This window comes from Erithacus rubecula (assembly GCF_903797595.1).
Source record: "Erithacus rubecula genome assembly, chromosome: 17".
NCBI lineage: Eukaryota > Metazoa > Chordata > Aves > Passeriformes > Muscicapidae > Erithacus > Erithacus rubecula.
In genome coordinates this window covers 14,205,632-14,233,359 of record NC_136669.1, presented here as the reverse complement: position 1 = coordinate 14,233,359, position 27,728 = coordinate 14,205,632, and the positions used below count along the sequence as shown (strand labels likewise).

Sequence of the window (27,728 nt, the reverse complement as noted above, 5' to 3'; positions counted from 1 at the left end):
CAAAATCCCAGGATAAAAAGGCCAGAGCTGGTCCTAATTGCTGACTGCTGTGTGCATGTGTGAGCAAAACCTCTTAGGGCTGCGGGGGGCCTGGGGGAGGCATCCCGGTGCCCTATGGAGTCCTTCAGGTCGGGGTAGATCTGTAAGATCAAGTCTGACCGTTCCCCAGCACCATCGTATTCGCTGCTAACCCGTGTCCCCCCAGTGCCACATCCACACGGCTTTTGAAACCCCCTGTGCCAGTGCCTGACCATCCTTTCCATGAAGATTTCCCAATATCCAAACTAAACCTCCCCTGGCACAACTTGAGGCTGTTTCCTCCTCATCCTGTCTCTGTTCCCTGGGAGCAGAGCCCGATCCCCCTGGCTGTCCCCTCCTGTCAGGGAGTTGTGCAGAGCCAGAAGGTTCCCCCTGAGCCTCCTTCTCTCCAGGCTGAGCCCCTTTCCCAGCTCCCTCAGCCTCTCCTGGTGCTCCAGGTCCGTTCCCTTCCCCTCAGTGTGTTTCTTGTGAAAGGGTCAGAGCCGCCCCAGGACTGACGGTGTCCCGGCAGTGCGGATGCACCTGACAGGAGCATTGATGCTCTGAGCACTGCTAATCCTCAAAAACAGGGGAGGCCAGGAACCCCCCGAGCTCCTCCCCACCCGTGCCCTGGCTCCTGGGGAGTGTGGGGGGGTCAGGTTGATCCTGCACATCTGGGGGTTCCAACATCTGCCGGGCAGGGCTGGAGCCGGGAGCGCGGGACTCCCCCAAAGCCAGGGGAGGATGCTGCGGGGTGGGGAATGGAGGGGCGGGCAGCGGGGGGCAGGAGGCAGGAGGAGGGAGGAGGGAGGAGGCAGGAGCAACAGGAGCAGCAAGAGGAGGAGGAGGCAGGAGGAGGCAGAGGCGGTGCAGCCCCGACCCGCCTCCCGGCGGGGCCCGGCCCGGTGGCGGCGCAGAGGCTGCGGGCGGCGGCGGGGACGGGCAGGAGGAGCGCGGCGGGCGCCGTGCGGGGACGCGATGCACTCGCTCTTCAGGAAACGCAACAAAGGCAAATACAGCCCCTCCGTGCAGAAGAAGAGGTGAGTGACCCGACCCCGGGCAGTCCCGCTCCTCCCGGGACGGGCAGAGCCGCCATCCCGGGGATCTCGTCCCGCAGCATCGCCCACACTCCGCGCCGGGGCTCGGGGAGCTGATCCCCCCCGAGGTGTGGGAGCCCTCCCGAGCAGTGGGAATCCCCCGAGCAGTGGGAATCCCCCGAGGGGTGGAACCCCGAACTGCCGGCACCTCCCGAGGAGCTGGTACCCCTGGATGTGTGGGCACCACTGAGATGTGGACACCCTTAAGTGTGGGCAACCCCGAGGAGTGGGCACCCCGAGGGATGGGCATTCCCGAGGAGTGGGCATTCCCGCGGTGAGGAACCCTGAAGCGTGACATCCTCGAGGTGTGGGCACCCTCTGAGCGGTGGTAAAGCCCCCGATGTATGGGAACCCCGATGTTTGGCCCCCGCTGAAGTGTCAGCTCCTCCCCGAGCTGGGTCCGCATCTCCTGCGCCGGGTGTGGGCACAGATGTTGTTCCTCCCCTCCCATCGCAGGAGCAGCAGCTCCAGCGATCAGGTTCCTTCGTTTCCCAGGTGTGTGCTGGGTTAGACCTTAAGGGAAAATAGAATAGTCTGGTTGCTCTCCACCTTCGCCCCCTGTTCCCTCTGGACCAAGGATTTGGTCCATTGCCGTTTCCTCGGCGTCCTGTGATGGGGTGGGGACGCCTTTCGGTTGTACTGGTTGGTTAAAAAAAAAAAAAAAAAAAAGGCAGCATGTTGAATGTGCCCTGAGAAAGGTCACTGATAAAAAGGAAAAGATGTAGAAATCCCTCCCCAGGAAGATTCAGTCTCTCTGGGCTGGAGGGAGGACAGTCCCCAGCCCCTGCCTGCACCGGGATGTTTTCCTAAAGAGGTGGATGTTGGGATTAATTAAGAAGCGTGTCCTGTGTTTCCCAGAGGAGCTGCAGGGGCTCTGGAGCATGTGGAGTGCTCCAGAATTCTGAGTGATTCAAGGATTCACGATCCAAGCCCGTGGCTTGTTCATCCCCTTCCATTCTTTTCCATCGGCACCAGTCCTGGCTCGTGGACTCGGAGCAGCCGCCCTCTGCCAAAAATCCTCTTTTGGGAGGGAAGCTGGGGAGCTGGTGCAGGGGCTGAGGTGCCTTCGAGGGCTCAGAAAGAGACCAATCAGCCCAGAAGGCGCCGGCATTTCCCAAGCAAGGGACCCCCGGCTGCTCCCTGCCCACCGGAGCGGGGCTGTGGTGGGGGAGGCGCTCCCAGCCGGGAGAGCTCTGCCCGCTGCTGCCCTGGCACAGGGCACTTGCTGAGCTCCCTCTCTCGGGCTGAGGCTCCAGCTCCAGCCCCGGGGAAGGTTCCCCCGGCAGCCCGGCTGGCTCGGCAGGGCCGCCCAGCTCCGGCTGCCGAAGCCCGGGGCTCTGCTGCCTGCTGCTGCCCCGGGCAGGGCAGGCGGGAGGAGACGGGGGTGGCACAGAGGGGGTGGCACGGAGCCCTCTGAGCTCCGCACCTCCCTGTGGCCCCGGCGTCCCCATGGGTGAAGGACGGTGCCGATACCCCGGCGCATTTCGGAACTTTGGGGGAGTCAGTGGGCGGCTCGGAAGTGAGGAACTCACACCTGGCTGGCAGCACAGCACTCCGAGAGCATCAGGATGCTGTGAAGCAGGAGGAGACAGGCCTGCATGGTGCGGGGTGCCCACCCGGGGCCGTGCGGGGTCCCCACGCTGCGCTCCAGCGCTGCCAGCCCCGGGTACCCCGCGCTCTCGCCATCCGCGGCGGATGGGCTCGGGAAGGAAGAAGCCTCCCTCCGCCGCCCTGCCTGGAGCCCAGCGGCCCTGGGCAGGTGCCAAAGCACCTCCGGAGGCTGCGGCCCAGGCTGAAACCTCTGGTTTTTTGGCTGGTGGTGACTGAGGAAGCAGCGCAGGGCTGCGCCCGGGGCCACTCTCCCTCCCTCCCTCTCTGCGCCCCGGCTGTCCGTGCACACCTCGAGGAGAGCTGTGCTTATTAGCCCCAATTTGTTAATTCCTGCCTTGGAGTTTACAAACACCTGTGAATCCAGGGAACACTCCCACCGTGTGGAAACAGCCCCACCATCAAGGTGGGGAAGCCTGTGCCCGACCGGTTGAACAACTTGCTGGAGGAGGATTGCGAAGAAGTGAGGAGCTCCTGCCCCGTCCCCTGCTCCAGGCACTGCCAGGCTCCCAGGCGGCTCCCGCCCAGCTCTGCTGCCAGGAAAACAGAGCAACACTCCTAAAATCAACCGCCCGCCCCCGCCGGCAGCGGGGACCGAGATTTCGACACCGCCCGAGCGCGGCCGCATCCCGCGGGAGCCGCAGCTCGGGCAGGGCGCGGCGCCAGGCGCTGCCCGGGGGGCACCGAGCCCCCAGAGCACCGAGGGACAGGGCAAGAACACAGCAAGGTTTGGCAAGAGTGAGGGGCACTGGAGCGTGTCCTGCCAGCCCTGGAGCCAGGGCCACGAGCTCGGCTGAGGGAGGCAGGGGCTGCCCGGGGAACATTGGCCAGCGGCAGGACAGAGCCTGGAAAGGAGCCATGGGAGCCTTGGTGGCTTCCTCAGCCTCGGGACAAAGCCTGCCCAGGATGGGAACCTCTCCATGAACAGCACTGGCACCCAAGCCAGGTACTGCAACCTCCCCCCTAACAGCTCTCTGTCCCCTGGATGTGACAGCCACCCTGTCCCAACCCCAAAGCAGCCCTCAAGCTCCCATCCAGCATCACCAGGATCCAAGTCTCTCTGCTGCAGCTCAGTCATCTGCCTGGGCTCGAGGTCTCCAGGCTCAGTAGCCATCCCCACCCAGCCCAGAGCATCTCCCTGCCCTGGCTGCGGATCTGGAGGATGATGGTGACATTTCTTTGGTCTCATGGACTTGGTTGCTTTTTTCTGCTCTCATCCATGAGTATGGTCAGGAGCCGGGAATTCAGCCAGGAATGCTACCTGGATGTGTGCCCCTGGAAGGGAAGGCACAAGCCTTGAACAGAGCCACAGTGTGGGGAAAATCATCAGCCTCCATCCACATCATGTTCCTCAAGCACTTGCCATGCTTAGAAAACAGGAGGTTGGCTTCTCCTTTGGATAGCCCAGGCTTGGCAGGTAGAAAACAGAGAGGGAGGTGAGGCCCTGGCACAGGGTGCCCAGAGAAACTGTGGCTGCCTCAGGATCTCTGGCAGTGCCCACAGCAAAGCTGGACAGGGCTTGGAGCAGCCTGAGACAGCGAAAGGTGTCCCTACCCATCTACTCCAAAACATTTGAAAATTCTATGATGAAAACTAGTCCAGCTTTCACAGCTGCTGCTGAAACTCTCCTGCCAGCAGGAAAGTTGTTCATCCTCAGAGTCCTTGGGGTGGGAGCATCCACCCAGCAGTGCTCCCAGCCCTGGGGACCCTCAGCAGTGTCACTCCCCAGGTGAGAGGGGTGCAGGCACTGGCACAGCTCTGTCTGCAGGGCTGGCACCATTTCCAGAGGCTGTTTGGAAGGGCTGGAGTCAGCAGGAGGCCCAGACAGGTGAGTCAGGAGCTGCTCAGTGCTGAGGGAGGAGCAAACCTCCCATGGCCCGCCCTGCTCCTGCTCTCATTTCCATGCAGATTACAATAAAATATCACCATTCCTACGAGGGAAGATAAACACAACTGGAACAGGCTGGGCTGAGCACAGCAACCCTGCTGTCCAGCTACACCCTGACGTGGGCAGCTTGACAGAACTCTGCTCTGAGTTTTCAGCCAGATCCTAATCTCTCCCAAACCTGAATTACTGCAGCCAGAGCCCAGCCCTTGTGCCCTCTACCCTGCCACAGTTTCACTCCAGTGTCATTAAAAGCAGCATGAGAGAATTTCATGCAGTGGGAGCTGTGGCTTGGGAAGCTTTAAGGACATTTATAGCTCAGTGCTGTGGCCTCCTGGAGGATTCATTTAATCCCTCCTAAAGACTGGCCTTCAGCAGCAGGGCTGATATGGGAGAGCTTTGGATGAAATCTGTACAAATGGACATTGAATGGGGGTGGAACTGAGATCAGCAGTGGGTGGTCAGTGCCTGCTGTGCTGATTGTCCATCCCAGCGGTGGGATGCAGGAAGCAGGACTGGGATCCCTGCTCAGATCCCATCCTCACCCAACACCTTGTCTCTGGCCAAACCATCCCACCAGGAGAAGCCTCTGGATGGGGAAGTTTCCTGACAGGAGAGCAGGATAGAGCCCTTCCCATTAACCCTGCCAGCAAGGATCAGGCTCAGATTGCCAGCAGGAGCCTTCCCAGGGAACTCAGTCAGCTGGAGAGGGCAAAATTCAGGAGTGTCTGAACATCCTCCCTTGGAGGGATTAAGGAAACAGACTCCTTGTTTGGAAAAAGGAAACTGGAGAAATCAAAGGGATTTTCTACCACCTGCCAGCAAGCACAGGACCTTTGCATATCCTGGAGAAACTCATTTCAGGGTTTGCTCCAAAAACTGCTCTTACCAGTGAGAGTGCAACCTAATGAGAAGAAAGAAAGAAAAAGGAATAGAGGGGGAAAAGTCCAGTTTTTAGCAGCAAAGTTTTCCTATTACAGTAATTATCACCATTGTCAGTTGAGAAGCTCTCTTAATAAAAATACCCCAACAAATCACAACTAAAATACCAAGAAAAATCACCAAAACTATAAGAAAATAGAAGAAAAACCTGAACCCTAAAACTCCCCCCTAAGCCTTCAGAAACACCTGAACCCCTCTGAAAACAAGGACTTGAGATCAGAATTGTGTGGATGAAGTGCTGTCTGCCATGGCACAGCTGTTTCCTCCTGTTCCCCCAGCTGGGAGAAACCCCAAAACCTGCTCCCATTCCCCATGGGAATGACCTGGGATCCTTCACCCCAGCCAGGCAATGGCATTCACAAAAAAACAACTCTTCTGCCCAGCACAGCTTTCCACGAGAGAGATCATTTTTTCCTTCCTGACCAGAGAATGTTAAAGTTCTCCAGAAATGGCAAAGCCAGTTTTTCCAGGCTTTTTTTTTTTTTTTTTTTTTCATCTCTCAAACAAAGCCTTATCTATTCCAGCAGAACAGCTCTGCATTTCCCCCTCTGCTGCAGCCTCACAGGGGCTGTGCTCTGGGCACCTTTGCTCCTGCCTCTGCTCAGTCTTGTGTGTGCTGCCCATCCCAGCTGGGCTCTGGCCAAATCCTGACAAATCTTCTCCCTCCCCAGCTCTGCTCCATGCTCCAGCCATCCCCCCCAGCCTGTTTTTTGGCCTTGACATCCCTTTGTCTTACCCTGCCAGCAGCTCTGCTCCAAAGCCTGGATGCATCCATGGCTCTTCCCAGCAGTTTCCCAAGAGAGCCACCTCCTATCAATCACATCGACACACTTTTCTGGGACAGCCAAGGCTTCCTGACTGCTCTGCCCATCAATTTGTGCTTCTCCTGCACAGAATGATGGAATAGGTTGTGTTGTAAGGGAGCTTTAAGCTCATCTCACTGCACCCCTGCCATGGCAGGGACACCTTCCACTGTCCCAGGCTGCTCCAAGCCCTGTCCAGCCTGGCCCTGGGCACTGCCAGAGATCCAGGGGCAGCCACAACTTCTCTGGGCACCTGTGCCAGGCTCTCCCCACTCTCACTGGGAACAATTCCTTCCCAATATCCCATCTAACCCTGCCCTCTGGCAGTGGGAAGCCATTCCTCCTTTTCCTGGCACTCCAGCATCTTCCCTCTCACAGCAGATGAAGGGCACAGGGAAACCAAACCCCTCCATCCCCTGGCATGGAGATTTCAGCCAGGCTTCAGCATTCCCTGTTTGACATCCTGCTGGATGCAGGGACTGTGCTCCCCCTCTGGTTTATCCACACAGCCCAGCTGTGGAGGGCACAGGTGGGTAATAAACAGGCCTGGTGTTCTCACATCAGTGATGTCCAAGCTGGTTGATGAAGTGGTACCAAAGTGACAAGTATGGAGAAATAAATTCAGAAATAAGAGAGATGTTACATGAGAGGTTCCCATTCTCTCTCATTTCTCTGTTCATTGCTGCACACTTGTTCTCCTTGCATTTCCAGCAGCAGTGGGATGAGCAGAGCACACACTGAGCTGCCTGCTCAGGGCAGGATGGGCTGCACAGCAGCAGCTCCCTGATGCTGCAGTTTTGAGGTGCAGCTCCCATGGGAGTTTTTATGAGAGTTCCCTGTCCCACAGCCTCAGCTGGTGACTCTCACATAAACCACAGAGGAGGAGAGAGCAAACAGCTTCTCTGGTGTGTCAGGAGGGCTGAGCCATGTCCACGTCACATCCCAGCATGTCCTTGCTTGCTCTGAGCAAGGCTGCATTTCTTGGTCCTGGTCACCCAGGCACTGCAGATGGAAGCAGCAGTTTCTGGATCACCAGACAAGCCATCCCCTCCAATGCAGGGAATTCTCTGCCCACCCTCTCTCCCAGCCCCTCAGCTGCTCCCAGACCTGCAGGGATGGAGAAGGGATGTCACTGTCCCAGGTGCCACAGGGCTGGAGGGTGGCTCTGCCTGGCCCTGGGTTCTCAGAGCCATTGAGGGCAGGAGGTGGGGATGGGGGTCCAGGGGCAGCACCCCCAGCTTGGGGAGGGGCTGGCAGGGCACAGGGATGAGGAGAGCCTGTGGCCCCAGCCTGAGAGAGGAGCAGAGAGAGGGGGACAAGGGGCTCATCCTTGCCCAGACACAGCATCCTCATCCCAAACTGGCTCAGCAAAGCTGGTACCTGATGGACAGGGTCAGGGCTGGGGTGTTGCACTGGCTGCTTCCAGCACCTGAGCTCAGTTTTGCTGATGCAAATTGAGCACAAAGGCTGGGCCTAGGCTCCAGGCTCAGCTCTGCCAGGCAGCTCTCCAGGTCAGCAGCCTGAACCACAGCCATGGATCCAAAAAAATCCCTGGCTTAGGTTTATTTCCTCCCTGCAATTCAGAGGTTTCAGTCAAAACTATAACTAGAAGAATCTCAGACTTCTGGCTTTTAGGATGGTTTTCCCATCCGTGCTGCAGATCCACTGAAAGCTTCAAGATCCATCCTTGGACCTGCTGCAGTCACTGAGACCAAGGCAGGGCCCAAGGACAGGAGTCAGCAGGAGCTTCCAGCTCATCCCCAGCTCAGAGCCAGTCCAACTCCCAGCCCTCAAGCTCCCACCTGGATAATGAACCTCTCACCCTCCAGCCTCCAGCTGATGGATGGGAGGTGAGGAAGGCTCCTTGGTGGCCACAAGCTCTGCCAGGATGCAGGAGATGCCAGCTCTGAGCAACCATCACCTGAAGACACCTGAACACCTGCAGCACACTGCAGCCACCCACTCCAAACCACTGATTCCACTTGCCCTGGTCTCTGTGGGATGATGAAGGTTGGAAGAAACCCCAAAGTGGATTTTGAGGAGCTGCTTCTACCACTGGAGCAGGACCCAGCCACCCACATCCCATCTCCCAGTGCACCCTGCACCCTCCAGCTGTGATTATTGAACACAGAATGACAATCATCCTTGGAATTATTGCAACCACGACTCCCAGTCACCCCTTCCTTGTCTCCTCTGCCAGGAATGCCCACTGGGTTCATTGCTGCTGATGCAGGAGGTGCCAGGCAGGCAGCAGGCACAGGGAGAGGCACAAACCTCTGAGTACCATCCTGATGATGCAGCTTCTATAAAAAGAAAAAAATCAGTGTAAACCATGCCCATACCAGAACTTCCCAGGGAAGTGTGAACTTTCCTGGAGCTGTTGGATGCCACAAGGTCCTGGAGCCTGGGGCAGGTTTGAGGTAGGGAGGAACAAGCTGGGGTTTGGTTTGTTCTGCTGCACTGAAGTGACAGCACACAGGGCAGGAACAGATCCTGAAACTCAGCACCAGAGTCCTGGGGGAGCTGCAGCACCAACCCTGGGTCAGTTCTGGGCCCTCACAACACTGAGGGGCTGGGGCATGTCCAGGGAAGGGAACAGAGCTGGGGAAGGGGCTGGAGCACCAGGAGGGGCTGAGGGAGCTGGGAAAGGGGCTCAGCCTGGAGAGAAGGAGGCTCAGGGGGAACCTTCTGGCTCTGCACAACTCCCTGACAGGAGGGGACAGCCAGGGGGATCGGGCTCTGGGAACAGGGAACAGGGACAGGACAAGGGGAAATGACCTCAAGCTGTGCCAGGGGAGGTTTAGGTTGGATATTGGGAAATTTTTTTCATGGAAAGGCTGGCACAGCTGCCAGCAGGGCAGTAGTGGGGTCACTATTCCTGAAGGGATTTAAAAGCCATGTGGAAGTGGCACCTGGGGACATGGGTTAGTGGCTTTGGCAGTGCTGGGGAAATGATTGCACTTGATGTACTTAGAGGGTTTTCCAACCTTTACAGCTCCATGATTCTACCTGGGGATGCAGGAACTCTGTGCCACGATCCAGCAGTGCTGGGATGCTGCTGTCCCCAGCCAGTCCTGCTCATCCTCTCCAGCTGCTCCAGCAGCAGCTGACACTTCCAAGTTCCTTATAAAGATTAATTCTGCCACCACACAACGAGGTCATTAAGGCTCATATTATGGTGGTTGGGACTATACAGAGCCAGCCTTTGGTTTAAGCCCAGATGGCAAAGCACAGCCCAGCCCTGCCAGCAGCCTCAGCTGCAGGGATTTGGGGAGCACACCCTGCCTGGCCAGGGGTGGCAGAGCTGTGGGCAGTGCCTGGCACACCCCTGGAGCTGGCCCTGGCATGCTGCAGCCTCTCCTTGCAGCCAAAGTGACAGCAATGAAATGAAATGTTTAAAATAACCCCAGCAATGCAGAAGCTGCGTCACGGGTTGTTCTGCTCTGCTCCAGCTCCGCCGTCCCTGCACTTGGATGGGAATATTTGGGCTGGCCCTGCACCCTGCCAGCCTGGCCAGCGTCATCCTGGGAGCAAAACCAGTGCCCAGCATGGGAGAAGGCACTGGAAGAGGTGCAATGTGTGTGATCCCATCCTTTAAACCATTCCTGGGTTTAAAGTGTGAATAACTCCTTGCAGAGAAGGATGCCCTGAGCCTGGCACAGAGGAGCAGAGCAGGGCTGCAGGCAGGGAGGGGCAACAGCCTCAAAGGGGCCACCAGCCCTGTGGGCATGGGGGCCAGGGCCTCCCTGCTGCTCCAGCTCCTCTGCTTCCACGCTGGACCCCCCTTCTCAGGCACTGGATGGAATTGTTGGGGTGTCTGTGCAGGGCCAGGAGCTGGTGATGCTCCTGAGCCCCTTCCAGCTGAGGACACTCTGTGGCTCTCTCCCTGTCCCTGCGAACAGCTCTTCCCTTTCCCGCTCCGAAGCCGAGGGAGGCTCAGGCATCACTCCCATTTCCAGCCGGCCCCCACCCCGTCCCGGCCCCCTGGCTGAGTATTTTGGAAAGTGTTGGGAGGCAGCAGTGAGTCACACACAGCTGCAGTGCCTGGCGGGCTGGGCTGGCCCCCGGCCACCCCCGGGGTCACGGCCGGCTCCGGGGGTGACGAGCCCCCGTTCTCTCCACAGCATCTCCAGCAAAGAGCTGACCGAGCTCATCGAGCGCCTGCAGAAAAATGCTGACCAGGTGGAGAAAAACATCGTGGAGACCGACTCCCGAATGCAAAATGTAAGCAGGGCACGGTCCCGCACTCACTGTTCCCTCTGCCCCGCCCCAGCCCCGGCACTGCCCCAGCTCTCCCCTCCTCTCCTGTGGCACCTGTGGGTGGCTGCCCAGCCCTGCATTGCTACCTGGATCGTGAGGATCTGTAAAGGGTCGTTGAGGGGTTATTGGGGTCTCCCTGCTCATGGGAAGGTGTTCCAGGCAAGAGTACCCCAAAATTCTCCCCTACCCAGGGGGGCAGGGCTGTACAGAGTGGGGATGTGCATCCCAGCAGGGAGCTGGGGTGCAGGAGGAGAGGCCTGAACCATCCTCCTCATCCCAAAGGATGCATCCCAAGGTGATGCAGCTCCCCAGCCCTTCTCCAGCAGGAGAGATTGGATGGGACTTTGAGCAACCCCATAAAGTGGGAGGTGTCCCTGCCCACGGCAAGGGAGCTGGAGCCGGATGGTCTTTAAGGTCCCTTCCAACCCAAACCATTCCATGATCCTGTGACAGGAGAGGGGAAAGTAAAACACATCCCAGGTGGATGGGAGACAGCAGAGCTCCTGGCCCTCCCCAGTGCCAGGGGACAGCAGGGTGCCATCATCTCTTGGGTACAAGGAGGTGACCCTTTCTCCTGTCCCCACTGCAGGACCTGCACAAGATCAAGGCGTGCCAGCTGGCACAGTACAAGGAGCTGACAGCACAGAAACTCTCCGAGTCTGACAAGCTGCTCTACGTGCTGGATGGGGATGCAGCTGTGGCCCGGCACATGAAGCACCCCCAGGGGGACATGATCACAGAAGAGTGAGTGCCACAGGACCCCTGTCCCCAGAGCCCTTGGATGAGGGGGAGGCCTCTCCAGTGGGGGGGGTCACCACGGGCTCCTCTGCCTCCCAACTCCCATTAAGGTGTGTGACCCACACCATCCTGGGCACGTGGAGTGTGAGATGATGGCAGCATGGCAGGGTGGCACCTGCCCACTGTGCCCCATGCTCTGCCCCAGGCCCAGCCTGCCCTGAGCTCACAGCCACGGGAGCAGCCCCTGGCAGAGGGCAGAGCACAGGAACCTCTGGCCTCTCCCTGCCCAGCCTACCTGGGCTCTCCCCTAAGGACAGCCCACCTTCCAGGGGGGCCTGCAGAGAATCATCTACACCCACCAATGCTAATGCCAGCCCATGCCCACGTCCTGCGTCCCACCCTCACCTTTTCTTTCCCCCAGCATCCGGCAGCTGAAGGAACGCGTGGCAAACCTACGAGTGAAACACGACCAGATCTACAACTTCCCCCTGCAGCACATTGAGCCCCAGGTCAACTGGTCAACAGTGATCGAGGAGAAACAGGTACCAAAGGGGCCACCAGTGTCACTGCCTGGCCAGTAGCACCAGCTACTGCAGCTCCCCATGGAGAAACTGGCTCCTGGAAAACTGGGCAGCTCCATCCTGGGAGCAGAAAACAGCTGGGTAGCAGGGCAGGGGCAGAGTGGTGGGACAAGCCCAGCTGCTGTGGCACCAGCAGCCAGTGCTCGAGGTGGCACCAGTCCTGGCCTCAGCATCCCCAGTCACCACCTGCTTTAGGCTCTCTTCCACAGTCCTTTTTTATTTTATCCCACTCCCTACACTGTTCCAGTCAGAGAAGGGTTTAACCCCCAAACTGGTTTTCCCATGTCTGCCCTGCAGCACAGCTGATTTCACCCACACACTCCTGGGACACCCACACACTGCAGAGCCCATCCAAGCCCAGCTCCAAGGCCACCTCCAAGAGGAGATTCCTAGGTCTTGGCAGCCTCACCCCATTGCCCCATTGCTAACCCCAATTCCTGTGCACCCCAGGATGCCCTGAGCAGCAAAGGCTTTGGGACTGACCTGCCACTGGTCAACAGCCAAGTAGAAGAGCACAACATCTTCCACAACGAGGTCATGGCCATCGGGCCACACATCGTCAAGGAAGGAAGCAAGGTCAGCTCTGCTGCCCCTCTCCCTGCCCCGAGCCCTGCATGGAGGGGAGGCTGTCCCACCACCCAGGGTGCTACAGCCCAGAGCAGGCTTGGGTGGGTGCCCAGATCCCCTCCCAGCCTGAGAGCCCAGCATCACACAATGGCTCTGGCATTACAGTGAGGCAAATCCCATAACCCACATCCCCTTCTAGCCTAGACCCACATCCCTCTGCACCCTGTCACACCATCTCTGCTCCTAACTCTTGCCTTGCTTCTCCTCCAGGAAAACTTGAGCGACTTCCAAGCCAAATACCAGAAGCTGCTGGTAAGAGCCCCTGGGATCTGGGGGAAGAGCTCTCCCTTTTTGGGGTGGCCGGGCAGCCCTGGGGGGCCCACAGGGAGGAGCTCTGGGCTGAGCTGTGCCTGTCCCCCCGCAGGCCAGCTCGCAGCAGCGGCAGCAGGACCTGAACTCGCTGCAGGATTACATGCAGCGCTGCACCAACAAGCTCTACTGGCTGGATCAGCAGGCCAAGGACAGGACCCATTACGACTGGAGCGACCACAACCTGGACTACCCCAGCCGGCGCCGCCAGTACGAGGTCTGTGCGCTCCCGGCAGCCCGGCCCTGCCCCGGCTGCTGCTGGGCACAGGGGAGCTGGCCATGGCGCCAGGGGAGCTGCATGGGGGCAGCAATCTTCCTTCCCCCTGCCTCAGTCTCCCCTGCCCACCGTGAAGGGCTCTGAGATGTGCAGCTGATGGTATGGGGATAGCGAGGTCATTCCTCACCTGTGCCAAAGATAAGGTGATGGGGAAGCATGAGAGCTTCCTCACCTCCTGCCCTTTATCTCAGTGCTGGCTGGGCAACAGGCACATCTTTGGCAACATCTGCAAGGGCAGGAAAAGTGAAAGCTGCAGTGGGAGAACAGCACACAGTCTTGTGGAGCTGCTCAGCCCCAGGCAGTTTTGCATGGGGATCAATATCTCACCTCTCTCCATCCAGAACTTCATCCACCGGAAGCTGGAGGAGAAGGAGGAGGCCATCAACAAGCTGCACGCCGATGGGGATCAGCTGCTGGCCCAGAACCACCCTGGGAAGAATGCCATCGAGGTGAGCATAGGGGATGGGTCCCAGCTCCCACCCACCCTGGAGCACAGGCAACTCGCCCAGCCCTTCCAGAGTGGGACACGCTGCCAACACCACTCGTGACTTTAGTTCCTGAGATGCCAAGGGGGGAAAAGCCTCCTTCACTGGCAGGTGTGTAAACACCACAGGAGGAGCAAAGATAAACCTAAGGAGCTCTTCCCATCTTCCTCATTCCTGTGGCACTTACCCTGTGCCCACCTAGAGAGAATAAACTATGGTGGAACCCTTACCTGTTTGGTGGGAGGATGACCACGAAGATTTGCCACCTGCACACAGCCTATGTTCCCATGGGATCATCCCAGCCTTGGGTATTCCCATCCTGGGTTCCCCTGAGAGCATCTGGGTGCTCCAGAGGCAGCCCAAGAGCTGCCAGGGTGTCACCAGTCCCAGGATGGCAACTGGGACTTCCTGGTGGGCAGTTCAGGCTTTCCCCTGCCAGGGGATCCCACTGATGTCCCAGCCCTGTGTTGCAGGCTCACATCGAGGCCGTGCACGCCGACTGGAAGGAGTATCTGAACCTGCTGATCTGTGAGGAGAGCCACCTCAAGTTCATGGAGGACTTCCACAAGGTACCACATCCCTGGGGCAGTGACTTGTTGGAGCCTGGAGAGCATCTGGAAATTGGGTAGAAGAGATGGAGTGTTCTAAAAGAAGGATTTTTGAGGGTGGGAGAGCACCTTGAGCTGGTAGAACACAAGTGATAATTGGTCAGGCACCAAAAGCCAGTGATTGCTTGGCCAAAGCATGACTTGCAGAAAGCTTCTGCTCCAGCAGTGAGTTTCATGAGTCACAATCGGGGTCAGCTTCCTTGTCCCCAGGACAGCAGAGATCCCTCACCCCGCACACAGCATGGGGAGAGCTGGCACTGCACTGGGAAGCAGAAGGGCTCCGTGCAGGAAATCCCAGCTGCCACAGGCAGAGCTGCCCCCGAGGAGCCCGGCACAAGGGCTGAGTGTCCCAGCAGAGCTGGAGCTGGAGCTGGAGCTGGGCAGACAGATGTCTGCTGGATAAATGGAATCCGACAGCCAGGGAGGCTCGGCGGGGGAGCAGGTCGGGCTGGATTCCTCTCCCACAGCCTGGGCGTGTTCACCACCCGCGAGTCTCCTGCCAAAGCTGAGCTGGGGTGCCCAGCCCAGGCAGCGCCTTTTGTGGGGATGTGCCAGAACAGCTGCCCCAGGGGATGGTTTGTGTGTGGAAGGGCTTGGCTCTCCCTTCTCCTGGCTCAGGTGGCACCACATACCGAGGTGATGCTGTCCCAGTGAAACAAAACCGAGGGCAGGGAAAGGTGGGATGTAACAGCTCTGCATGGAATAAGCTGCTCCTGGTTGTTGTTTCCTTCAAGCTGATGTCCTGAGGAAGGGAAATGGTGATCCCCTGCCTTTCCCCACATATTCTGGGTCCAGATGCCCAGAGTAGCTCCTGGCGGCTGTGTGAAGACCATGGAGGTTCTGCTCCATGTTTCAGCAGGATCCTCTCTCACAAGGAACTTTCCCTCTCTGCAGTTTCAGAAAGACACCAAGGATGCTCAGGAGCTTTTGAAGAAGGTGGATACAGACCTGGACCAAAAATTCAGCCCGGAGTTCAAGGACAGATACCAGCTGGAGTCTCTCCTCCGGGAGCTGGATGTGAGTGTCTGCAGGCAGGACTGCAGGGGAGGCAGCAGCAGGAGCTGCTGTCCCATGGCACTGGCACAGGGACATCCCCACCCGTGTGGGCACCTGGCCCAGCTTTCTCCATGGGGAGCAGCCTGGCCGTGCTGCTGCCACCCCATGCCCGGCCTTCCCCCGGCTCTTCCTTCCCCCCTGGCTAGAGATTGCCTCTCCCCTAGCAACGTAATTGCTCACTGGGCTGGTTTTTATTTGTTCTCTCATTGAGTTAGAGCTCATTAAGGGTGGGAGCATAATTAGACCTGCTGCCAGAGGAGGTTGTGGAACTCGCTGTGCTGCAGTGAGCTAGGCTGGAGATCGCCCACTTGGTGAGGGCTGTGCTGAGCCCAAGCCTAAGCCTAAATCCAAGCCCAAACCCAAGCATGCTGCAGCAGGCCCAGCTGATGCAGGTGTTCCAGGACAGCTGATAGCTCTTCCCAAGAGTTGTTCCCTCTCTTCCTGCATGCGCCATCCCACTCAACATCTCAGCATCTACACCTTCAGGGGCAGAAGCAGGGGAACTGCTGGAGAGCCTTGTGACAGGGCTGGAATGAGAGCTGGCAGTGGGGCTGTGCATCACCACAGCCATGCAGGTGTGGGCCACCAGGGAACCCTGTCACCCTGTTGCCCTGTCATTGCCTGCTGGCTTGGCAACCCCTGGGCACAGTCCCAGTGCTCAGCCTGGCTGCAGAAGGAGGCAGGAGAGTGCAGGAGCACTTGGAACAGGAGCACAGGGCTGCAGGAGGTTCCTTCAGCATAGGAGACGCCACAGTCTCTGTCCCGGCTGCGTGGGAATGAGCTCCTCCCTGGCTGTGAGAGCCCAGGAGCTCTTTCTTCCCCGTTTTCCGACTGGTTCTTGTTGTTGCCCCGTGCCAGGACCAGGAGAAGGCGCTGGACAAGTACGAGGCCGTGGTGAAGTCTCTGCAGGAGCGCAGCCAGCAGGTGCTGCCGCTGCGGTTCCGCCGGCAGCCGCCGCCGCAGCCCATCCCCGTGGAGGCGCTCTGCGAGTTCGAGGGCGAGCAGGTACCGGCACCGCCCCCGGCCCGCAGCGGGCACAGCTGCCCGGGACCTCCGGGGCACCGCGGGGCGAGAGGCACTGGGGGAAGGAGCAGGTTTTTCCAAGCGGTGCTGGTGGCTCCTGCAGGGGGAACAAGGCAAAGGTCGCCCTGGCCCCAGTGGGAAGAGCAGGTTTTGCAGCGGAGGAGCAGGAGGGGTCTCGTTGCCTCTCACACGCCCTGGGGATGTTGCGACAGCACAGCTCTGTCACGTTCCCACGCTCCCTGAGCTGATGTCCCTGTGTGTTCCTGAGCGAAGGAACGCCCCAGCCCGCACCCCTCATCCCAGCACCGGGTCAGGCTGGGCACTGAGGAGCCGGACAAGGCACGGGACAGCAGAGTCCGCAGCCACCTCGGCAGTGGCAGGGGTGGGACAGGGGCCAGCAGCTCCAGCTAACTCAGCTGCCGGCTTCTCCGAAAGGAAAGGCAGAGCACAGCGCTGGGAACGCCTCCTCATCTCTGCCCGAGTGGGAATTCTCTCGCCGAGGCTGTCGCAAGAGGCGAGGCTTGGTGCCTGCCGGCTGCCGGAGGGAGCAGCAGGCCCATGAGTTTCTGGCGAGGGGCAGACTCCTGGAGAAGCCGGGAGCCGGGCTCGGGCCGTGCTGCTGTGACAGGCTCCTGTCTCGCAGGGCCAGATCAGCCGCGGAGCGCACTACACCCTGCAGAGGAACAGCGGAGACCTTTGGGAGGTGGCCGACAGCGCCGGAGACACCATCAGCGCCCCCGGGGTCTGCTTCATGATCCCCCCACCCGACCCAGAAGCGATAGCCCTGGCAGAGCAGTACGTGCCCAGTCCCACAGCCCCAGCCCCAGCCTCAGCCCCCGGCCCTGCTCCTCTGTCTGGTGCCCCAGCGCTCCTGCCCCAGTTCCCACAATGAAGCCCTGACTTCTCAAAGCCTCCCAAAGAGATTCCTGTCCCTTCCTGCTTGCCCACAAGATCCCACCTGGCAAATGGGGCTCAGAGTCATCCAGGTTCCCCCTGCTCTGGGGGCCATTATGGCACGGGGAGCTGCCCACCCCTCCCTCAGCAGGCTGGTCCCTGCCTGGCTGCCTCTCCCCTCTTCTAATGAGGACACTGCTCTACCCCAGCAGGGGGTGAAGGTGCTTTTCTCCCCACCTGCTTCAAGGCTGCCTCGAGGAAGCAGCCCCCACAACCCCTGCAGAGCTGGAGCTCCTTCTTGGAGCAGTGCTGGGATGGTGATGGGGTGATGAAGAGGCTGAGGGTCTGACTGACCTCCTGCTGTCCCATTTTGCAGAATTGCCAAGCACTACGTGGCTGTGAAGGAGAAGACCAACAACTGCAAGAACATCCTCCAGCAGCGCTATGAGGGGCTGAAGGCAGACAGCATTGGAGGTGTGGGGCAGGAGGGCAGCTTGGGGCACAAAAAGGCTTCAATTTAGGTGGTGGAGCATCTTCTGGGGATGTTCCTGTCTCCTAAGGGTCTTGGGAACAACAGTGCAGGATAGGTGTGGGGCAGAGCAACCAGGCTGTGGTCAGTGCAGGCCAGGCTCGGGTGATGCAGCAGGATGAGAGTTTGGCACTCACCAGTGGGACTGAGCCCAGCTTCCAGGCAGCTTTAATCTGGTCTCCTCTTGGTTTCCAGATGCTGCATCTGTTCGGGGCCGGCAGCTCCTGGCAGGGCTGGAGAAGGTCACCAGTGACCTGGACAAGCAGGAGAAGGCAATAACAGCGAACCTGCGGCCGCCGCTGGAGCAGAGCCGGGCTGTGCAGGACAGCACCGAGCGCTCCAAGGACCTCAAGGTGGGCTGGGCAACTCAGGGATGGCTGCAGAGACTCCCAAAGCATTCCAGAGGGGTTCTCAATAACCAGGGGTGCTTAAAGTGCTCCCTGAACCCTGGAAATGGGGTGTGGAGTGATGCTCACAGCATCCTCCAGTAGAGGTGGGGAGCAGCCCTATGAGCAGCCTTGGAAACCCAAAACCTTTGCCCTGCTTCTGGGCCAGCTCAGCTCAATGGGAAAAAGGTGATGGCTGAGGGTGGTGGCTGTGAGGATGAAAGGGGAGCCCTCAGGGATTGATCCTGCCCATCATCTGAGCACAGTTAACTTTGCCACCATTATCACCAGCTCAGAGAGGAACAGGAAAACCCTTGTGGTCCGAGGCAGTTTCTCCTTGTGGACCTGTTCCTCCAGGCTCCAGTGGTAGCAGCATCCAGCTCCTTCCCTCTTTTTCAGACCCCTAATTAAGCCAGGCTCTGTGCCACAAACCTCCTTCGGTTTAGGAGGAAGTTCAGGTCCTGGTTACATCACTTGCCCAGGGCTGTGTCAAAATCCAGGTGCCACCACAAGAGAAAGGAAATTGCCCCAACTGCCTGCAGCACTTTATGTCCAGGCAAGGATTCATCCCAACAGCCCAGATGAATCCAGCATGTCCCTGACAGAGCTGCTGGGAACCACTCCCCAGCTGGAGCTTGCTAAGGAGAGACAGAAAAGAAAGAAAAATCATGCCCTGCAGGGCTGAAAGGCACATTATTCCTCACAAATCCTGACTTCTTTCCTCACCCTGGAGTGAGGCTCCAGCTCACCCAGCTGAGTGTAGGCAGCAGGTCCAGGCTCAGCTGCTCTCAAGGCTTTGCTCCCTGCAGAACATCACCAACGAGGTGCGTCGGATCGAGCCCGAGAAAAGCAGGAAGATCCAGGAGTGCGAGGCCTTCATGGAGTCTGTGCCCAACACGGGCAGCGCCAGCCTGGTGAGGAACAAGGTGGAGAACACCAACAAGAAGTACGAGCGCGTGGTGCAGCTGCTCAGCGCTGCCCAGGAGAAGTAAGTCATGGCTTAAATCCCAGCTGGAGCCCAGGATCCTGCAGGGGGAGGGTGCAGGTGGGCTTAAACACCTTCCTCTCGTGTCCCTACAGAGTTGAGGTAGCCACAAACCTGGAGAGGAGCCTGCAGCAGGGCAGAGACCTGCTGTCAAGCTATGAGAACAAGCTGGTCATAGATGACACGGTGCCTGAGGACTTGAGGGTGGTGGACAGGAAGAAGGAAGAGCTGCTGGTGAGTTTCTGCCCTGTTCACATGCTGCACTTGCAAAACCGTTTCCCAAAAGCTGTGGTGACTCCTGCTCTAGTCACAAGCTGGATTTGTTGGTGATAGGATGGCTTTCCCCAGGGGCAGTGAGGGCTCACCTTGCCTGCAGTGATCCCCACCTACTTCAGATCAGACACAAACACCTCCCATCCTCAAATGAAATGAAATGAAATCAAATCAAATCAAATGCCACTTGGAGTATTGTGATTTGACAAAAGGACCAATGCAGGTTGATTCCCCCTCTACTCTGCCCTTGTGAGACCCTCCCACAGCACTGCTGTGTCCAGGAGTCCTCAGCACAAGAAAGACATGGACTTGTTGGAGCACATCCGGAGAAGATGCTCCAAGGGCTGGAGCCCCTCTGCTCTGGAGCCAGGCTGGGAGAGCTGGGGGTGCTCACCTGGAGAAGAGAAGGCTCCAGGGACACCTCAGAGCCCCTTCCAGGGCATAAAGGAGGTTTATATAAAAGAGAGAGAGAGACTTTACACAGGCAGATACTGACAGGACAAGAGGAATGGGTTTTGAACTAAAGAGAAATATTTAAATTAGATATTAGGAAGAAACTCTGCTCTGTGAGGGTGGTGAGGCCCTGGCAGAGGGTGCCCAGAGAAGTTGTGACTGTCTCTGGATCCCTGGCAGTGTCCAGGGCCAGGATGGATGGAGCTTGGAGCAGCCTGGGACAGTGGGAGGTGTCCCTGCCATGGCAGGGGGTGGAGTGAGATGACCCTTTAGCTTTTTCCAAACTCAAACCTTCTGTGATTCTTAGGTAACTGAAGGACAAAATGATCAGGGAAAAGCAACACAGTGGCCTGATACTGAAAGATGGGCCTGGCAAGGCTTTGAGAACAGTTAATGCTTGGAAAAACTATCCTAACTGGCAATTCTTCTGCTATAGAAAGACCAAGAACTGGCTAAGCCAGAATTTTCTGTGCTCCTTCAGCTTTTCCATGAAATTCCAAATTCAGACTAACATGGAAGAGTTTTCACTGTTCCTTCCACAGCTTCTGCCCTGGCAAGAACAGGATCTAAGCCTTGCATGAGGAGCAGCAGCTATTTTGCACATTGCACAGTTACTTTTAAAGGTCAGCAGGTGGAGGAGGGAGTTAGAGGCAGTTTTTCTCCCAGGTGGTTCTGCTTACCATATATGACTTGAACTTGGGTTTTTCCACAACTGGTGGCACTGCTGCAGCTCAGCCCTATGACAAGAGCCTGGCTAGTGTGAAACCCCAGAGAATCTCCCTCTCCTGCTTTTTCCCCACAGGCCATGGGCACTGAGCTCCAGTCCAAGAAGTTCCTGCTCAGTGAGGCAGAGCAGAACCTGCAGAGGACCAAGACCTGCTCCAACACCCTGGCCAGCAAGTTCCAGGAGCACTGCCCTGACATTGAGCGCCAGGAGGCAGAGCTCTACAAGCTCAACCAGCGCTTCAACAACCTCAGCAAGCAGATTGACCACAGGTGAGACTGCAGGCAGCAGGGCTGGATGCTGACTGTGGGGTTGGACCATGCTGGGATTGGAGGAGGCACAAGGAGGAGTTGCAGAAAGGCTTGCAGGGAGGTGTGAGGAGGGAGAGGTGTGTGCTGGCTGGGTAACAAGGATTGAGTTCTCTTGCAAGAGGTGCCAAGAGAACAACTCTGGCTCAAACCAGGGGAAGTGGGATGGGTTAGGAGGTGTCTGCAGCAGGCACAGCAGGTGGGACAGTACTGAAGCTGAGCTGATTTCCCCCACAGAACGCAGACCCTGCAGAAAGCAAAAAGTGCCTACTCCAACTACCGCACCAACTACGACAAGGTGAACCAGTTCCTGTGCAACATCCCCAACTATGAGCCCCAGGAGACTGACAACATCCAGCAGGTGGAGATGAAGCTCAAGAGCCAAATGGTAATTCCCAGAGCACCCAGGCTCCACAGGGACAGGACAGGGAACAATCCTGAAACAAACAGAACTTGGCATCAAATAGAAAAATAGAAAAACTTATTAGATTTCGATTTGTGCTCTAAGGTCCTGCTATCCTACACACAAGCCCTGTGCCTTTTTTGCACAAAACAGGGCTGTTCAAGGAGGTTGGAATTCTCAGGGCTGTGATTTTAATGGTAATCCCCCAAAAAGGCTGAAGAATGCATCTGGATGTTGTGTTCCCTCTGATCTCTTTGTGCACCCAGGCACTGCTCACTGACATTGCAAGCAAGGAACAGGAGGTGCAGAAGGTCTCTGCCACAGCTCAGCAGTACCAGCAGGCAGTGAAGGTAAGGAGTTAAGTTCTGCCTGTGGGAGAAAACAGAGAAACAGAGTATTTGGGTTAAGAGAGACCCTAAAGGCCATCTCATTCCATGGGCAGGGACACCTCCCACTGTCCCAGGCTGCTCCAAGCCCCATCCAGCCTGGCCTTGGGCACTGCCAGGGATCCAGGGGCAGCCACAGCTGCTCTGGGCACCCTGTGCCAGGGCCCCCCACCCTCCCAGGGAACAATTCCTGCCCAATATCCCATCCAGCCCTGCCCTCTGGCAGTGGGAGCCATTCCCTGTGTCCTGTCCCTCCATCCCTTGTCCTCAGTCCCTCTCCAGCTCTCCTGGAGCCCCTTTAGGGCTCTGAGGTGTCCCTGGAGCCTTCTCTTCTCCAGCTCTCCCAGCCTGGCTCCAGAGCAGAGGGTGGGATTTTGTGGCCTTCCCAAAAAATGTGTCAAGGGGTGAAGTTGTTAAAGCCTGGGTAGGCTGTGCATGAAGGAGACCCAGGAATTTCCCATTTCTCCTGGGAATGTCCTCCCACAGGACTATGAGCTGGAAGCTGAGAAGCTGCGATCCATCCTGGACCTGGAGAATGGCAGGAATGGCTACACGAGCAAGAAGCCCAGGCTGCAGTCCCCAGCTGCCAAAGTGAAGGAGGAGGTCAGCAAGGGGTGGCCAGAGGAGAGCTAAAGCAGAGGGCAGCTCACGGGACCACTGGGGGTTTGCAAACACCTACATTTTCTGTGGGGAGCACAGGGAAGGGCAGGGAATCAGGAGGAAGGGATTTTCCATAATTTTTTTGAACTGAGCTGGCCAGAATGAGGGAGGGAAAATGCTGGATTTGACACTTTTGGAAGTAAAAAAGGAGAAATACTAAAAACCTGGAAGTTTCTCCTTCTCTAGACTTTCAGAGAGATTTCACCTCCAAAGATAGAAATACTTACAGTGGGATGAGGCCACAAGCTACTTAATTTATGCAGGATGTTTGCTACCTGCCTCAAACTCATCCTGCCTATAGAGGCAGGCAGAAGTGTCCACCTGGTTCTTACTGCACCTGTTTTTGCTTATCTTGAGTAGAAATATCTCATTATGACCATGAATGTGTCTGTACATGAGAATCCCTCTCCCTCCCTGAAAACTCAGCAGTTCACTGCAGCAGGTTTTTAGAGGAGCACCCAGAGCTTCTTTAGAGCCTGCTCCAGCTCTTCCCAACATGTTTGTGCTCTGCAGGAAGCTGTTTTGACAGCCAAATACACAGAAGTGAACGCTGTGAACAAGCAGAGGCTGCAGAACCTGGAGTTTGCCCAGAGCCTCCTGCGGCAGGTGAGTGACCACAGGAGCAAGGTGAGGCTGGAGGGACACACGTGTAGGACCCAAGGACACTGAATGGCACATGTGGGGCTCTGCCAATAGAGGCTGAACTGGGAACAAGCTGGTGTTTTGTCCCCCTAAATCATTAATCAGCAGATACTTCAATCAAACAGTCCCATTTCCCACTCATCCTAGGAAGCTCCATATAATTTTTAACTATTTTTGCCATTCTGATACAGAATTAGTGTCCCTTGTGACTCAAAGCTTTGTTCTGACATCAGCAGGCATTGCAGAAAGGATCTCTCAGGCTGGGAAGCTGCAGAGAAGTCCATTTGCAAAAGCTCTCTGCTCAGAGCTTGCCACAGCTCAACTCCCTCCTGTTGCTTTGCTGAAGGCACCGAGATCCTGGCCTGAGTCAGGGATAGTGTGGCCAGCAGGACCAGGGCAGTGATTGTCCCTCTGTGCTGTCATTGCTGAGGCACCTTGAGTTCTGTGTCCAGTTTTGGGCCCCTCATGACATGAAGGGCACTGAGAGGCTGGAGCATGTCCAGGGAAGGGAACAGCTGGGGAAGGGGCTGGAGCACCAGGAGAGGCTGAGGGAGCTGGGAAAGGGGCTCAGCCTGGAGAGAAGGAGGCTCAGGGGGAACCTTCTGGCTCTGCACAACTCCCTGACAGGAGGGGACAGCCAGGGGGGGATGGGACTCTGCTCCCAGGGAACAGGGAGAGGACAAGGGGAAATGGCCTCAAGCTGTGCCAGGAGAGGGGCAGGTTAATCAGAAGTTTCTTCACTGAAAGGGTGGTCAGGCATTGGCAGGGGCTGCCCAGGGGTGTGGTAGATGTGTTTCACCATCCCTGGAGGTGTCCAAGGAGGATCTGGATGTGGCACTCTATGCTCTGGGCTGGGTGACAAGGTGGGGATCAGTCACAGGTTAGACTCCTGGATGATCTTGGAGGTTTTTTCCAACCTAAAAAATTCTGTGATGATAACCACCAAAAGAGTGATTAACTGGATTTTTTTGACTCATTTTCCTGGATCCTTTTGCCAACAACAGCAGCCGGAGATTCAGGTGACACAAGACTTTGCCCAGACCAAAAAGTCTGTGAGGCCTATGGAAGAAGTGTGGAAGTTGAAGAAAGAGCTTGAGGATGAGACTCAGCGTCGGCAACAGCTCGAGGCAGAGATCGAAGCCATTCAGAACAACATTGTCCACCTGCAAAACCAGAAGCCCCAAGAAACTGTGGTGAAGAAAGAACTGCTGAAGAAGGTGCCTGACCCCCAGCTGGAGGAGAGCTTCCACAGACTGCAGCAAAACCTGGCAGAGGAGCAGCGCAAGAACCAGGTGCTCCAGGATGAGCTGGAGGCTCTTAAAATCCGGCTGCGTGTCCTAGAGCACGAGAAGAGGGAGGGAGGGCAGGAGTACATAGTGAAAGAGGTGCTGAGGATTGAACAAGATAAGGCTCAAGCTGCTGAAATCCTGAAGCTCAAAGAGGAACTGGAGGAGCTCAGGAGGCAGGAAGGGACCAGGGAGAGTGAAGTCATCCTCTTACGCCAACAGATTGCTGTGCTGTCCAGCGAGAAGAACAAAGAGCAGGAGAAGGTGACAGAGAAGGAGGTGCTGAAGCTGCAGAACGACCCCCAGCTGGAGATGGAATTCCGGATGCTGCAGGAGACCAAGGAGAGGGAGAGCGCCCTTCGGCAGAAGCACGAGGAAGAGCTCAGCTTCCTCCAGGAGAAGCTCAAGCGCCTGGAGAAGGAACGGGCCATTGCTGAGGGCAAAATCACCGTCAAGGAGGTGCTGAAGGTGGAGAAGGATTTGGCCATTGAGAGGGAGGTGAACGAGCTGCGGCGCCAGTACGAAGACGAGAAGTCCAAGGGCCGTTCCAACGAGCGGGAAAAGGCTGAGCTGCTCAGGAAGATCCAGCTGCTGGAGGAGGAGAACTCCAAGGTGGTGGTTCAGGAGAAAGTGCGTGAGATTGTGCGCCCAGACCCCAAGGCTGAGAATGAAGTTGCCAACCTTCGCTTGGAGCTGGTAGAGCAGGAGAGGAGGTGCCACGGTGGGGACGAGCAGCTGAAGAGCTGCCAGAACGAGCTGGCTGCTCTGAAGAACAGAGGGCCCCTGGTGGAAGTCAAAGAAGTCATTAAGGAGGTCATTAAGTACAAGAATGATCCAGAAACTGAAAAGGAGCTACAGCGACTCCGGGAGGAAATCATAGAGAGGACCGGAGCTATTGAAAGAGCTGACCTGGAGATTTACCAGCTGAAACAAGAGATACAAGCTTTGAAAGACACCAAACCTCAAGTGCAAATGAAGGAAGTCGTTCAAGAAATCCTCCAGTTTCGGGAAGACCCCAAGACTAGAGAGGAGGTAGAGTCCCTGCGAGCACAGCTGGCAGACGAACAAATGAAGCACATCGACCTGGAGAGGGAGCGGCTTCTCCAAGAAGAAAAAGTAAGACAGAAGGAGGAAGAACTTTCCCAGGTGAAGGAGAAAGTGGTCCAGCAGGAAGTAGTGAAGTATGAGCAGGATCCTGCCTTGAAGGCCGAGGTGAGCTCCTTCTCGCAGAGCATCGAGAGCGAGCTGAAGCAGATCGACGGGCTGCGCGAGGAGCTGCGCAAGCTGCAGAGGAGACGCTCCGAGCTGGAGCGGCAGCTCGAGGAGCTGGAGAAGGAGAGGCAGGCCCGCAGGGAGGCTGAGCTGGAGGTGCAGAGGCTCAGGATCCGGCTGAACGAGCTGGAAGAACAGGAAAGAGAAACGACAGAACGAGTGACTGTGAAACAGAAAGTGATCCTTCAGCAAGATCCCCAGCAGGAGAAGGAGCACTCGCTCCTCAAGCTGGAGTTAGAGGAAGAAAAGCACCGCAGGCAAGTCCTGCAAACTGAACTAGAAGCCCTGAGAAAGAAGCTCCTTTCTTTGGAGAAGATGGAAGTCAAGGAGAAAGTGGTCTTTTCAGAGAGTGTCCAAGTGGACAAAGGAGACACGGAGTATGAGATTCAAAAGCTGAAGAGCAACCTGGAGGAAGAAAGTAGGCGCAAGAGGGAGCTGGATGCAGATATCAACCGCCTGGAAACCAGGCTGTCCGAGGTGGAATTCAACAACTCCAAGTCATCAAAGGAACTAGACTTGTTAAGGGAGGAAAACCACAAGCTCCACCTTGAGAAACAGAACCTGCTGATGGAAACAAGGAGACTGCAATCAGAGATTGAACTCACTGCAACAGAAGCTCATGATTTGAGGAACATGACCCATGTGGACAGCGGGATAAACCTGGACTCCAGGTTCCAGTCTTTGGAAAGGGAGTTAGAGGATCTGAAGCAGTTATCCAGAGAAAAAGATGCAGAGATTGAGCAACTCCAGAATCGTCTGAAGACGGTGGCTATCAAGAGGGAGCAAAGAGAAAACCACCTGAGGCGCTCCATCGTGGTCATTGACCCCGACACAGGAAAAGAGATGTCTCCAGAGGAAGCTCACGTGTTTGGCCTCATTGAATGGAGCCTGTTTGTCAAACTGAAGAGCCAGGAATGTGACTGGGAGGAGATCTCAATAAAGGGTCCCAACGGAGAATCGTCCGTGATCCTCGACAGGAAGTCTGGCAGGGAGTTCTCCATCGAGGACGCCCTGAAGAGCGGCAGGCTGACCTCGGCCCAGTACGACAGTTACCTCAACAAGGAGATGTCTATCCAGGAGCTGGCAGTCCTGGTGTCCGGAAGCAATTACACAGCGCTCGCTCCACTTTAGAAACTTCACTTCAAGAGCAGCCAGTCCGAGCTGCAGCACCTTGTAGGCATCCAGATCACTGCAAAGCCTCGCCCTCCTTCGCCTCTTCCACCCTGCTACAGCCTCTGCCCCGGCCCTGCTACGCAGCCGCACCGCTTGCTGTCACACTGCAGAACACAACACCACTAGTGGAGAACATCTGCCAAACCTTGCCCCCCTCTTCCTCCTTGCCTACCAGAAAACAAGAGAAAGCCTTAGGACAGTGAAGTGCCTCAAGCCCAAAGACTCAGTAGAACCTGCAGTTCCCTTAGCTCCTACTCACATAGTCGTGTACGAAGCCGTGTCAGGAGAGAGACTGAAGGCCCAGGTGACTCCAAGGTGACCAGCAGGAGCTGGTTATGTCAGCTGCATGTTGATAAGCCAGACAGTCCCAGCGTGGACAACTGACTCAATGATGGGCTCGTCCTCTGAGAAAACCAGCTCTGTGGAAGCCAAGGTTTCAGTCCACAGTCACCACCACTATTTGCTCTGTGCCTGTGCTCCTGAAGAAGAATGAAGGTGTACTTTGATGGCACCAGCCATTGATCCAGGAGGAGCATTCACACACCCCAGAGGTCAAGGAAAAGAGATGAAGAGATGGCAGAACCACCAGACACAAAGGGTTGTGCACAGCATGCGAGGGAACCCAATGCAGAGGGGCTCCCACAGACAGCTCCTTCCCTGGAGGTTCAAGCTGTTAGTGCTGGTGTTTTCCAGGATGGAGTTACATGCAGCTACATGTTTCATTTACTTGTGTAAGGGAAAGGGGACTAGAGGGGAATTCTATTTATAGTACAAAATAAAATTGCAGTGGCTCCAATCAGAGGGTGTTTGGTCTTTATTAATTTTGGCAGCCTCCTCATCTTTGGCTATACAAGAAGCTGCAATTTAGAAGTCAGAATTAAAACATTAAGATTATTTATTTTAGCTGTTGGCTCTTTTCCAAATGGGAAATTGCTGGAACAGCATTGGAGCTGGGAGTGAAATGCACTAAAGATAATAATTAGCAGCATTAGATGGGAGTGAAGTGCACTAAAGAATGGGACTGACTGCAGGTGCAG

At 56.8% G+C, this 27,728-nt stretch overlaps 1 protein-coding gene across 1 annotated transcript; it reads left to right on the top strand.

The window, feature by feature from the left end:
- The first annotated feature begins 881 nt into the window (after window positions 1–881).
- On the top strand, window positions 882–27,492 carry PPL (periplakin). The gene is made up of 22 exons (XM_079321017.1): window positions 882–1,058; window positions 10,478–10,577; window positions 11,203–11,357; window positions 11,773–11,893; window positions 12,383–12,508; window positions 12,770–12,811; window positions 12,924–13,085; window positions 13,487–13,594; window positions 14,104–14,199; window positions 15,133–15,255; window positions 16,153–16,299; window positions 16,961–17,112; window positions 17,588–17,685; window positions 17,936–18,093; window positions 18,936–19,114; window positions 19,207–19,345; window positions 20,640–20,833; window positions 21,107–21,257; window positions 21,539–21,622; window positions 22,145–22,261; window positions 22,832–22,924; window positions 23,965–27,492. Exons 1-22 carry the CDS (start codon window positions 997–999, stop codon window positions 26,647–26,649), a joined length of 5,292 nt encoding a protein of 1,763 aa, XP_079177143.1. The 5' UTR covers window positions 882–996; the 3' UTR covers window positions 26,650–27,492.
- The last annotated feature ends 236 nt before the right edge of the window (window positions 27,493–27,728 follow it).